The 12896-nt window shown below is 35.9% G+C and overlaps 1 protein-coding gene across 8 annotated transcripts in view; it reads left to right on the top strand.

Annotated features, from left to right (window-relative positions):
* CEP170 (centrosomal protein 170) overlaps nt 1-12896 on the top strand; it is a 95711-nt gene that overhangs the window by 61203 nt on the left and 21612 nt on the right. For 7 of the 8 annotated variants that reach the window (XM_071428908.1, XM_071428938.1, XM_071428897.1 and 4 more), the window contains exons 10-12: nt 231-380; nt 6352-6478; nt 9301-11109. In XM_071428908.1, coding sequence (XP_071285009.1) covers nt 231-380; nt 6352-6478; nt 9301-11109 — 2086 coding nt within the window. The remainder of the gene's footprint in view (nt 1-230; nt 381-6351; nt 6479-9300; nt 11110-12896) is intronic. The other variant, XM_071428915.1, reaches the window with a different exon arrangement.

Below are 12896 nucleotides of genomic sequence, written 5' to 3'. Positions count from 1 at the left end.
GCAGTTCTTTGAATTTTCACAATGTTGACATAGACTTCCACATTTTTTAATAATTGTTGTAGCTTCTTTTTCTATTTAATTTGTAGATTGCACTAAGGTGACAGATAAGCATAATACAATAAAACCTATTTATACTCACTATCCAGCATGCCACCATCCATCCATTAACATTGAACATTGTATCAGGATGGTATTGGGTTAATGAATGTAATGGTTTGTTTCATTTTCAGGTATTTGGAGTGGATGGCAGCCAGGATTATAATAGGCCTGTTATCAACGAGAACCAGAAAGATTTAGTAAAAGATTGGGCTATAAATTCTGCTACAGTAGTGCTGGAAGAAAAAAGACCACTGAGTACAACTGGATTTCTTGACACAGAGGTAGAATTTAATTTTTGACGGTCTTCTTTTTTCTTCCACTAAAAGAGAGCACTAAGAACTGACCAGTAAGTGTTAAACAGGAAACAAAATCTTGCCTGGAAAAGATGAACTCAGATCTATAAGTAATCTACTTCTCCTATGCCTTTATTGCATCATCAAAGCTTCTCTGTCAGAGGCAGGCATAATTCAATGTGGAGGTGTTTTTAAACTTGGCTACATTTCTACATGCAGTGACATGAGTGTATTGGAAATGTAGCAGAAGTTTCTTTCCATAACATAATTTTGCACAGTATATACTTCATGTAAGTTCTTCAGCAGAACTGAGGAAAAGCTGGTTATGTTTTATAGCCCAAAGCAAGTAACAATATTAAAATTCAGAAATAAGATGTGTGCACTTAAAGCATGATACAAAGTCATCTAGGAAAAAAAATGGTGGATAATACTTTTCAGATTTTTTCTCTGAAGCCAGAGAACTTTAGGTTTTTACATTCATGATTTAAGTTCTCCAATGAGGTGCCACTCATGACAAGTCACTTACATGATTCAGACACAGTATAACTTAATCAGCTGGTGAAAGATTAAACAGAGGAAAAGGCCTGTATTTATACGTGACTTAAAATATGCACACATTATATTGATCATTTTTCATATTGAAATCTTGGGAGGCATTCTGCTATCATTGTGTTGGATAAACTAGCTTGAAATGTGTCTGGAACAGAACAGGATCACAGTGGAGTGGAATCAACTGGCAACTGTAAAGAAGCACATAACACTTACGTCTAATTCCTTGGCAAACTGTTACTGAAGTATGATCCTGTAATTTAGCAAACTTGATAGATAAGCAATTATTTTGGAAGATATTAAGAGCTTTAAGTGTGCCTGCCATGCAAATACATTGATTTTAGTATCTGTTTCTTTTAGAGGTGTGTTTTCTCGTGGTTGTATTTCAGCTACTGTGAAGCTACAGTCACTGTGCCTAGACTAGTACCTTTACCTAGGTTCTCTAAGGCACTTCAAGTGAAGTATTGCCACACAGCATAGGCATATCCTGTGGAAGGTTTTTCACCTTGCTTCTTTGCACAAATCTATAACCATATGCTTTCTCTCTCCTTTTTTCATGCCTTTTACAGCACTCAGATCTTTTGTGCCTTGTCAGTTTTAAAGAGTATTGATATTTTTTCACTTTTATAATTAAATAAGCAGAAGAAGAATGTATGATTTGTTTTATTAACATAATTCATCTTTTCAGGTATCAACTTTGCAAATAAAAGGGTTTTTTTTAGAAGACTGAGACTACTTCTGCAATCATACAGCAGATTTAAGAAACCTTCTGGCAGTCATATACTAAAACTCACTTTGATTTAGGTGGAAATTACAAGAATTATGCTGCTTTTTTACTGTGACTGCTTTGCTGCATTAAAAGGTCTTTATATAGTGGGAGAGAATAGGTTATTAGCATAATTTTAAATATTACAAGGCATGGTGATAGGGTAAAGAAATGAAAATTATTCGGTAAGTCAAGGAGCAAACTGACATAAGCAATGTGGATAGAGCAAAGATTAGTGAAGAGTTGAGGACAGATGAAAATGGAAGAAAGCTTACTAGAGAAAGTTAAAAGTAGATGTTGGTTGATAGATATGTAGAAGTACAAGAGAAGCTAGTTCAGAAAATTAGAGGTGTCTTATAGGGAAATAATAGGAAAACAATAATGAGGAAAACTCCTGAGAGAAGATTGTTACATTTAAAGTGTTATTAGCAAAACTTGCACTCCGTTTAGTCAGTAGGAAGGGGAGAGGCAAATGTGTTTGATTTGTAAAGTATGTGGGTTATGTTCTCATATACAAACTTTTCTGCTTGTAGGTTTTGGAAGACTTACAGCATTACTGAGCTGCAGATCATAAGTTTATAAACCTTATTGAAGATCTTGGCTAAATAGTCAGGTAACATCAGGGTAGCTCAGTGTTCCAGTTTTGCATCCACTCAGATTGTGGGTGGAACTTACTCCAGCTGTCCATCACAGTTATTCCTGTGCATGATTAGCAGAATGAGGTGAATTCAGAGCATGATTGGCATAGAAAAAGCAAAGAATAAAAATCTAAGATATTTCTATTTAAAAAAAATGGGAAAAGTGGCCTGGGAAATTGTGAGGATTTTATAGAAATAGTTTACAGAATCACAGAATAGTTAGGGTTGGAGGACACCTCTGGAGACCATGCAGTCCAACCCTGCTGCAAGGCAGGACAGGGTTGTCTAGAGTCACTTCAGGGGTTGAAAGCTTATTCTGAACTTAAATATCTTAGCTTTACAGGGGTTTTGAAGTATCATTAATAAAATGCTTGGAAATGCTTTACTTGTTCAAGAAGTTTTCAACTTTTTCTTTGATAGAACAGTCTTTAAATACTTTGGAGTAGTGTATGTCAAAAATAAAGTAAAATGCAGAGTGAGTGTCTTGACACAGTTGAACTGAGCCTGAATACAGTGGTTCTTGCCTTTTCAGTGATTACATATAGGCAATGAAAACACTAAATCCATCTATTTAAAATATTTAAATGTTTTTATTTTCTACATTATAAGCTGCCACTTGCCAACCAAGGTAAGTGTGATTAAAGAAAAAAATGAAGTAAATGGAGAACAAAGAGAATATTATTATTGTTGTTGTTCTTATTATTTGTTCTTACCTGTGAGTTTGGTTAATAAAAATACTGCAGGCATTTGGGCTATGACCTATCCCTCCAACTTCCATTTAATTTTCAGTGGTCAGTTGTCTGTGCTAAACATGGTTCTTGAATAATGGTTTATCAGCATTGTGTTTGATGTGCTTCAGTTTTTTGGTTGATTTGGGGTTTGTTTGGGGATTTGGTTTTTTGGGTTTTTTTGTAAGACAAAAGCTTAGAAACCTGGTTCTTCATCTGTAGAGTCATCAATGCCATTGACTACATGTTCTGTTGCTGTTTTAAATGCCTATTTTGTCTTTCCCACTGAAGATCAGATAAATAATACTACTGACATTCTGAATATTGAATTTCATTCATGTAAATATTTGCTATATTGCTTCTTAGAAGTGGAGAATTTAGAGGCTGTATTTCTTTTTGTTTGTCCTCTCAAATTACTCCAACTTTGTCTTGTAGAACAATCCATTTAGTTTGAAGTTTGATACTTACTTTTTTTTGAACTTAGATGCTATACTGAAATGTAGGCTGATGTTTCACCAATATCACAGGGCTGTGAAAAGGCAAACAGGACCCTTGAATACCCAGGAAATGCTTTACCAGCAGCAAAGGGCAGTGTTATCACCATGGTGAAGCTTCCCCTGTAATAATAGCACTAGAACTGTTAACAGTCTTGGTTGAGAAGGGTGGATACAAGTCTAGAGAAGGTACAAAGTCTACTCAGATTGTAACAGGAATGGAGATTTACCTTACAAGAACAGATCAGTGCTGTTCAATTAGTCTGGCAAAGTAACAGCTGAGATGGATGCAATTGCTGGGTTTTCATGTATAAATGGAGTAACTGTAATAGAAGAGAAAAAGAACTGTTAAAGATAGGTGTCAGTGTTGTTCCAGGAATAACTTGAAGACATTGCCTGTAAATAAGTCAGGTATGGAAATGTGTAAAAAGATCATCACCCTAGAGGCATATGGTTCTGAAGCAGGTATAGTGAGAAGAACTGCTTTCAAGGCAGCAATTTCTGAAAAGATGAAATAATATGATTCTTACAACTTGAACTGTCTTGAGTTATGTGTCTGAAAAGACATCTGATTTTTTAATTAATTTTATTCACATTATTGAAATTTATTAAATAAAAAAAAGTTAATCTGCTCTGAAATGCCAAGAGCTGGACATGCTTTTAGGTGTAATGTGTGTATGCTGTGGATTTTTTTCAGATGTGGAGCCTGAAGCCCTAAAACTTCAGGCTGAACAATAAGCTCACAGAAATCCATTGTTACATTTTTGAAAGATTTCTTACTCCTATTGAAAGATTTCTTACTCACTTTGTATGTGAGTAAGAAATGTGAGATAAGCATAAGAGAAAGCAGATTTAACACAAAGGTAAAAGGCTGGTATCTCACAGATAAACCCAGTTTTTCTGAAATACTAGGAAATTGCTTTTGGTATTCAAGAGAAAATTTGGAGGATTGTATACTTGAGAGCCTGTAAGATGCCAGTTGATATGGGTTATAGGAAGAATATTCGGATATCTGAACGTGACTTTTTAGATATGTGTTTTATAAACCTTACACCTTCTGGATGTGCTTAAACTAGTATGAAAAGAAACAGTGTATTTTTGATATTATTTATGCTTCTATACACAGAGACCTGGCAAAGCACACATTTACATTCACTGCTATGTAGAAACCATTTTTTGGCAGTGTCATTACAAGAGAAGATAATTTATCATGTTGTTTCACGGCAGTTAATCTGCAAAATCTTAGTATGTTTCTCCATTTTGAAGTAGAATTCAGATTCTGACACACACCTGTGTCTCAGAAATTGATCAGGTGGTACAGAAGGAACTAGTTGAAATTTTCTGTTGCAAAGATGATTGGGACATCTATCATGTTTGGATTTGGCTATAATTAGTTGTTTTATTAGATAGAAGTTCACTAGTACAGATAGGAAAAGAGAGATTAGTGATAGGAAAGAAAAATGAGGCTTTGGTAGTTGCATTAATGCAGTGTGTTTTTTGTAATATTCTTACTGGCACCTCACATTGTCTTCAGAAATGCCCATAAATAACAAAAACACTGAATTGCCTTCCTTTGCTATTGTTATACTTGAATTTTATAGCATTTTGATTTTAAAAAATTAATTCAAAATATGGAAACTTGTATAATCGTTCAAAAAAATTACCTGCTGCATCTCTGATACACTACATTCATGGTATTCTGGAAGAGATTCATGATGTTGCACTCGCTTGCACTAACAGGAGAAATTCAAGATTGTCAATTCAAGCTTTTCAAATGTCTGAGTAACTTTTAATTTGAAAGAAGTTGTCATATAGTAGGTGACATTTTTCACCATTCTAGTTCTGCTCCATAAATTTTATAGAATGGATAGTGTTGTTTCCTGGTCAAAGACTAGAATCCAAGACTTGTCAAGACATTAGGCAGAAATCAGTGTTTTGAGTAGAAGTGCAAAGATTTGAAGGGCTGGTGATGTTTTTTGGAGATGTAAGGAAGAGAGACTGCTAAGATATTTGATAGGACAGTAACATTGTACTATAATTAGAAATCAGATTTTGAAAAAAGGATGCTTTAGTAACACAAGTAGATGATTTAATTCTATGCTTTTCTTACATTTTAAAAATTTTCAAGATTTCAAAAGGCATACCATCAAGAAAAAAATTATTTTCCTTTCTGGTTTAGGTGCAAAAACATTGTAAAATACTGATGACATTGACTTCATTGTTATGCAGTAGGATGGTTTAGAACTAATCTTTGCTTCTTTTTTTGTTTAGGCCAAACAAATAATCTGAGCTTCCTTTCCTTTCCATCATAAGTTATTACTCTTTCAGTCCTTAAGGTAGTCTTTCTGTAATGAAGTAAATACAATATTCCATCTGGACAAGAGGGTCTTCTAAACCGGTAAAATGTCACTTTCTTGTCTTCCTGAAGCACATTTTTAATTTTTTAACACACCCCCACATCCCATGTACTTTTTCTGCACTTCTGAGCGGAGGATTGAAATAACCTGATCTTAGAACTAGCACATGTTCTGATACATTTTATAGAGGTTCTGGTGTTTAAATGTTCACTGCACTAGGAACTGTTGTTTATATAGTACTGATTCAGCAGCTATGTAGATTTTGTTTATTGTTTGCCATTCTAAAATTTATTGAGGTAAACTATTTTTTTCCACCTTCTCCAGGAAAATAGTGTCTGACCTATCTATTCAGGAAAAGCCTGGAAAGATGACAGGCTTTTTTATCAAACAGTTATAATTTTTCTTCTGCTGTTTTTTTCCTTCTTAGGAAGGCTCTGCTAACCCTGGAAGTAAACGTTGGGTGTCACAGTGGGCCAGTTTGGCTGCTAATCACACACGTCATGACCAAGATGACTTGAGATTGGAGTCCTCTGTGCCTGCTCCATTAGAAAATGGTATTAAAAACTGTTCTTATTGTCATAATTTATGCTGAAAAATCTGTGAAAGGGAGAAAAGAATGATTGAGTACTGTACTTAATCACTTTTTTACTCCTCATGCCTCAATTTCACATGAGATTCTTCTGTGTCATTGAGTAGAAGCAGCATAAAAACAAGCTCAGCAGTAGTGGTGTCTGCATGGTAGTTGAGTGCCAGTATTACACTGAATGGTACTAAAACAGGAGAGTTTATAAACTGTTTTTATTAGAGAATAATATTAGAGAAACTTTAATTTAAATACAGTTTGGGTTGGTCCGCATAGTATGTTTCTTTCCTTGCATCTTTCTTAGTCTAAATTGGACTTCATGGTAATGATTTTTAAACAATCCAACCTGAGACACTTCATCTGAAGCATAGCATCCTTTCCTTATCTTGGAAATACAGAAGACCTTTGATATTTCTTGAAAAACCCAGAAACTTTCTCTTTAGCAATGAGCAACCTTATCTCCCTTTCTTGTGAGTGCCAGATGTTCAGGGCATGTCTCTCCATAGTTTAATTATTCACATTTGTGATTTTGAAATGGTTTATTCTTTAATATATACAATCTTGACTATAAACTTCTCTTCTGCTTTTTTCTTCCTGCAAATTTCACTTTAGAGGTTGTGATCATCTTTGGGAGAAGTTGTACAAAGAAGTTTTGCTTTTGGTGTTGCATAATGCATGAATCTGTACCAATGCGTGAAAAAATTCTAATCAGTGACTGCTGCTCTGTTTTAGCTTTTCCTCCACTCATAAGCATTGAACTTGGCCTAGGATACTGAAAGTCAAAGGAGATGGAAAGGGGTAAAATTAAATTATCTGATACACGCAGAATAATGGAAATCAAGAGCAAATTTTGCACTATTTGAAAGGATTGGGTGTGTACATACAGACCCTTAAAATCATTGCTATTGAGACTGATTCTTTGGGTGGTTAATTGGGAGCTTTGGTGGTCTTTTGTGTTCTGTAGTTTTAAATGGTCACTTTCAGATGAGGCACTACTAGGATCTTTCTTCTTTGGAGAGGTAAAGACTTTTTTTACCATTATGAGAACTAAGGTAAGAGTTAAAGGGAAGTAGCATACCTGCTCTGCAAGAACTCTTAAAATACTAAAGGGGAGATAAAGCATTCAAAGCACCAAAGGTGTAATAAGAATAAAATTTAGTACGTACATCTAAAAACCAATTCAGAAAGGATGTCTTGTTGACTTAGATGCCTGTATCTTCTTTAAAAATCTTGGTATTTAAACTTCACATAACACATACTTACAACATGTAGTTGCTAAACAACTCCATGCCTTTTTTTTTCTAAAGGCAGTTTGAAATTCACCAGGAAGCAAGTCACATGCATATATATGTACTAAATATTTGATCTAGTAGTCGTGTCTGAGAGAAGTCAGTCTTCACAGATGGCAATCATAAAGATTTTCATTAAACCTTCAATTTGTTTCATAATTTTCAAGAAAAAAAACAGTCCTGGAATTAGAAAATCTTGCTTAGATTACAGAGGTACTTACTGTTTCTCAAATTAGTATCTTAACATATAGAAAAAAAACAACTGTGAGTCATTTTGCATTCTTCATCAAAGGTGTGACACTGCAAAGAGAAAAGATAGATTGAAGAGCATGGATAGAAAGTAGCAGGTATACATACACCATGATGGTTGATATTCAATTAATTGCTTAGAGGATTCTTGCAGAGAGAGAAACCCTATACTCCAGTTCTTACTCCTGGAGCAACCAATGTTGGTGGCAAGCTGTGATAGGAAAGTCTCAACAGGGTGTGCAGAGCAGTTGCTTATAGATCTCTCCTGGCAAGAAAGGGATTTGACAGATGTGTGTTACTAAATGTGTCACATTATATTGCAACAGCAGACAAATGAACTGCAAAAAGAATTTCTTCTATTCAAATATTCAAAGTCAGGGCAATTTATAGAGCAATTTAAATCACTTTTGAGTAATAAAGGCTTGTTTCTGACAGCACAACTGCTGTGTTTGTTAAATGGGCAAAGAGGGCACAGTCATCATCACTGTGGAAAAATAAATCTTGGTTTCTGAAACACTTATTCCTTGCAACAGTCCATGGGATGCCTATGCTTTTCTGATGATGGAGCATTCATTCTGTGTACACTGAGAATTCAGTGAAAGTGCTTTAGCACTAATACTGCATTCTTTTGATGCTTTGTATACAAAGCATTGTTGATGCATTTCCATGCATTTTTATACTACAGTGTCTTGTTTGGGATAAAAACATTATTTTTGCTTTTTCAGCCATAGTAATTTCTTTGTTCATGAGTGGGGCTTTTCAATATTGCTGAGAAGTGTCTCCCAGCACTGCAGATTCTTGCCTGAATGAGGCAAGGCCTCACAGGGAGAGGCTGTAGTCTGTCCATGAGACAGACCTCAAGCTGTGGAACAGGCAGGTAGGGAGGAAGAAGGAGGATCTTACTCTTTTTGGTAGTTTTGAAATCTGGTCCTAAAGGTGTTTAGGAATGTAAGACTTGCTTTCCACTTCCTGTTGTAATGGTGTGCTAATTGATATAACAGTGATTTCTGACCTATTTTAACCTACTGTGAGATCATAAAAACTTAGTATGATTCAGCTGGCTAAAAGAGTTCATTAAATGTTTTTCTACATGTCTAAATATAATTGATCTTGTCATAGAACAGCAGGATGGACTGATGACTTTTTCAGCTCTGTTTTATGTTGCAGACTGCCTTACGCAGTCTTAAACATTTAATCTTTCTATTTGCCTAGCTGTTGAATGTCTTCTCAAATATTTTTTCTCTTTCATGTTTAGACACAGACATCAGTGAGTCTGGTATTTCTGTAAGAAGTGCTGGTTCAGCTGCTTCTCTGACCAGCCAAGGTGAGCGAAAGAGGAGGACACTTCCACAGCTTCCCATAGAAGAGAAAGTAAATGAAAATTTAAAACCAAAAACTGTATCTCATCAGAGGTCAGAAATAGGTGAAAAGCAAGACACTGAACTTCAAGAGAAAGAAACTCCAGCTCGTGCCTCAGATGCTAAGTCAAGCAGAGCAATGAATGGTCTTTCACCCAAAGCTACGGGAGACAAAGTGTTTTCTTTTCCCAGCTCTTCTAGTAAAGAGAGAGTTGAAACTGGCAGAGAAACTTCTGTGGTGAAACAAGCTTTAGCAAAAATTCAACAGCAAGAAAGAAAGGAGCAAGGACAGTGGGCACCTGCAAAATTATCCTCTACAAAATCTGCTGCAAACCAGATTGAGAAAGGTAGGGAGGAGATTGTTATGTCACCCAAAACTTTGGATAATCAAGAAAATGCTCCCGGACATGTTACAGATAAAGCAGAAATTAAATTGGCACAGATTGAGGGAAAAAGAAGAAAAAATGAGGAAATCATTAGAGGACAAAGTCCTAAAGTACTTGCAGGAGATAAAAAGGAATCTTCAAAACCCTTAGTGAGGCAAGGTAGCTTTACTATAGATAAGCCTAGCACAAATATACCTATAGAACTTATTCCTCACATTAATAAGCAGAGTGGTTCTGCTGCCCCTTTAGTATCTGCAAACAGGTTACGTGACAGAAGTGATTCGATGGACACTGATTCCAGTATAGATACAACACTAATTTTAAAAGACACAGAAGCTGTAATGGCTTTCCTTGAAGCTAAATTGCGTGAAGAAAATAAAACTGATGAAGGTCCTGACACTCCTAGTTATAACAGAGATAACTCCATATCACCAGAATCAGATGTCGATACGGCCAGCACAATCAGTCTAGTTACTGGTGACACTGAAAGAAAATCCACACAGAAGCGGAAGAGCTTTACAAACTTATATAAAGATAGATGTTCCACTGGTTCCCCTTCAAAAGATGTTTTAAAATCTTCTACAAGTGCTAGAGAAAAGATTGAAAAGAAAACTAAGAGTCGATCTTCAGATGGTGGGTCTAGAGCTGACGCTCGCAAAACGGTGCAATCCAGTGGAAGAATGAGGCAACCATCAGTAGATTTAACAGATGATGACCAAACATCCAGTGTACCTCATTCTGCCATTTCTGATATCCTATCATCTGACCAGGAAAACTACTCTGGCAAATCACATGGAAGAGTTCCTTTCGCCTCAGCAGATGAACTTGTACATTCCAAGATGGAAGGAAAGTCAGCTAAATCAAAAACCTCTCCTGTTGGACTTGGGCAGTCCAGTAAATCTACCACTCTTCCAAGACCTCGTCCCACAAGGACTTCTCTGTTGCGCAGAGCCCGCCTTGGTGAAGTCTCAGATAGTGAGCTTGCCGACGCCGACAAGGCTTCGGTCGCTTCCGAAGTGTCCACTACGAGTTCTACGTCAAAACCTCCGTCGGGGAGGAGAAACATTTCCAGAATAGACTTACTGGCCCAGCCTCGCAGGAATCGACTCGGCTCTTTATCAGCACGCAGCGACTCTGAAGCAACAATAACTAGGAGCACTGCCTCGCCGCGTACCCCAGACGCAATCATCAGAAGTGGGTCAAGGCTGATCTCAGGAGGAGACAGTGCTAAAGTTTCTGCTAGAACTCGAGCCAATAGCATTTCTCGACTTTCAGATTCAAAATCCAAATCCTTGGCTTCGGCTCATAATTCTCCCTCAGGTATGTGAGATTATTTGAAATAATTTTGTACAATACTAGATGCTTTTAACATGTCGATTTTTAAAAGAAATTGTTTAAGAAACCGCTCTTATGAAACTTTTGAGTTTTAGTTGATGCAGTCTTTTTTCTTTGGAGTAAGAGGCTTCCATGGCATTGTAGAGGTTTCTCCTTTAAAATCATAAAGCCAAGAAACTGTAATCCTTCAATTCTTTGGATATGTTTTCATCTTGAAACCACTAAGAACTGAATTGGGACAGTCAAATGCATCAACAATAATTCGTTTTAGTGCAAAAACAGTCAAAAGATCTCTTTGCTCAAATCATGGTAGTAGAAGTTCAGGTCAGCAACACTATTTAGTACATAGGAGATATTTATTTATAAGTTAGGCTTGTAAATAGGCAATCAGAGATTTTTTGATAAGAATAATAACAACGTTGAAGTAATGAATTGAAAAACTATGTACTACCTAACTAAATATCATCAAGAAATGTCTTTTAAAGGGTTTGCCTTATCTTGGATTATTTCCCATTTTGTGTTCCAAATCATGGCGATTTATGAGTCCATCATGATTTCCAGATCATGTTGATCGTCTTTTGCGTGGTGGCTATTCTACCTTGTCTTACATTTGGAAGGAAAAATCTGCACAGTCTACGAATTTTAACCTACTATTCTGTTAGAAGTTAACATAGCATTCTTAGTGCAAGCAGTGTTAGAGCTGGTAGGTTTTTTCAACAGCAATATTAAAGCTATCAAAATAAAATGTGGTAATTATAAAAAAGTGAACTTTCTTGTGAAATGAGTATTTAAAATAAATGTCTGCTTGCTTTTAGAATTGTCATGCTAGCAGCTTTACCATATTTGCAGTCAATCCACAGTCTCAGAATAAAACTGAGTAGCTTCCAGTGATGTAGTGCTCTGGAATTTTGCTACATCCCATTCAGACTTGATATAAGCCACTGTGATACTTAATTTCCCACACTCCTGCTGTCTTTCTGTTGCTTGCATATCATAAGTGGACCATGTCAGGATTCTTAGCACTGTATACTCCCCAGGTACTTAGTTTTGGTGTGTCATTTATTGGCTTAATATAAATTTCTGCTGAGATACACTGCTGAATTGTAGAGTTGACTCTGTGATTCTATGACAGGTGTCTACAAAGGTACCCAAAACAGATGACCCTTCAAATAAAAATTTAGTCTTTCCTTGTCAGATATAATTGGAAAAGCAGCATGTTTTCAATTTTAATCAAAATTTTGAATTGTCAATGCAGCCTGAAAGGTGGCAATGCTAGGGTAGAGAAGTGTCAGTTAAGGCTTCCATATATTTATTTTAATAATGAATACTAGTTTACATTATGATAATGCTGATTTCTGGAAAGGTAAAGCCCAGATGTTTTTTTTCACTTGACTACTTTTGTTTTTCACAAAACTCTGTATGAACTTTGAGTTTTGTGTCCATGTGAGGTATTGCAGGCTTCCTAGACTTCCCAGGTTGCTGCATTGAAGTGGTTTGCTGCTTCTGTTAAGGGAAGTGAGTGTATCTTTCTCTTCTCACTCTATTAATCTATCATTTTATCGTCTTTGCTAAATGTTCATTTTTCCATGTCCCACAGTAAAAGTTTACTGTAGCTTACATAAAACACTGTTTTCAAGAGAGAAAAGGTGCCATCTTCTCATGGGTACCCCAACATAATAATCTAGGTAATTTTAAAAGACCATTTGTTAGAAAAATCTACAGTAGTAGTAGCTTCTGTCTTATAAAACTGTATCAGTTAATATATATCAATG

This window comes from Agelaius tricolor, unplaced genomic scaffold (genome assembly GCF_023055355.1).
Source record: "Agelaius tricolor isolate 1412-34295 unplaced genomic scaffold, bAgeTri1.0.p SCAF_1, whole genome shotgun sequence".
Taxonomy (NCBI): Eukaryota; Metazoa; Chordata; class Aves; order Passeriformes; family Icteridae; genus Agelaius; species Agelaius tricolor.
The sequence above is the reverse complement of the archived record's forward strand: the minus strand, read 5'-3'. Positions and strand labels throughout refer to the sequence as shown.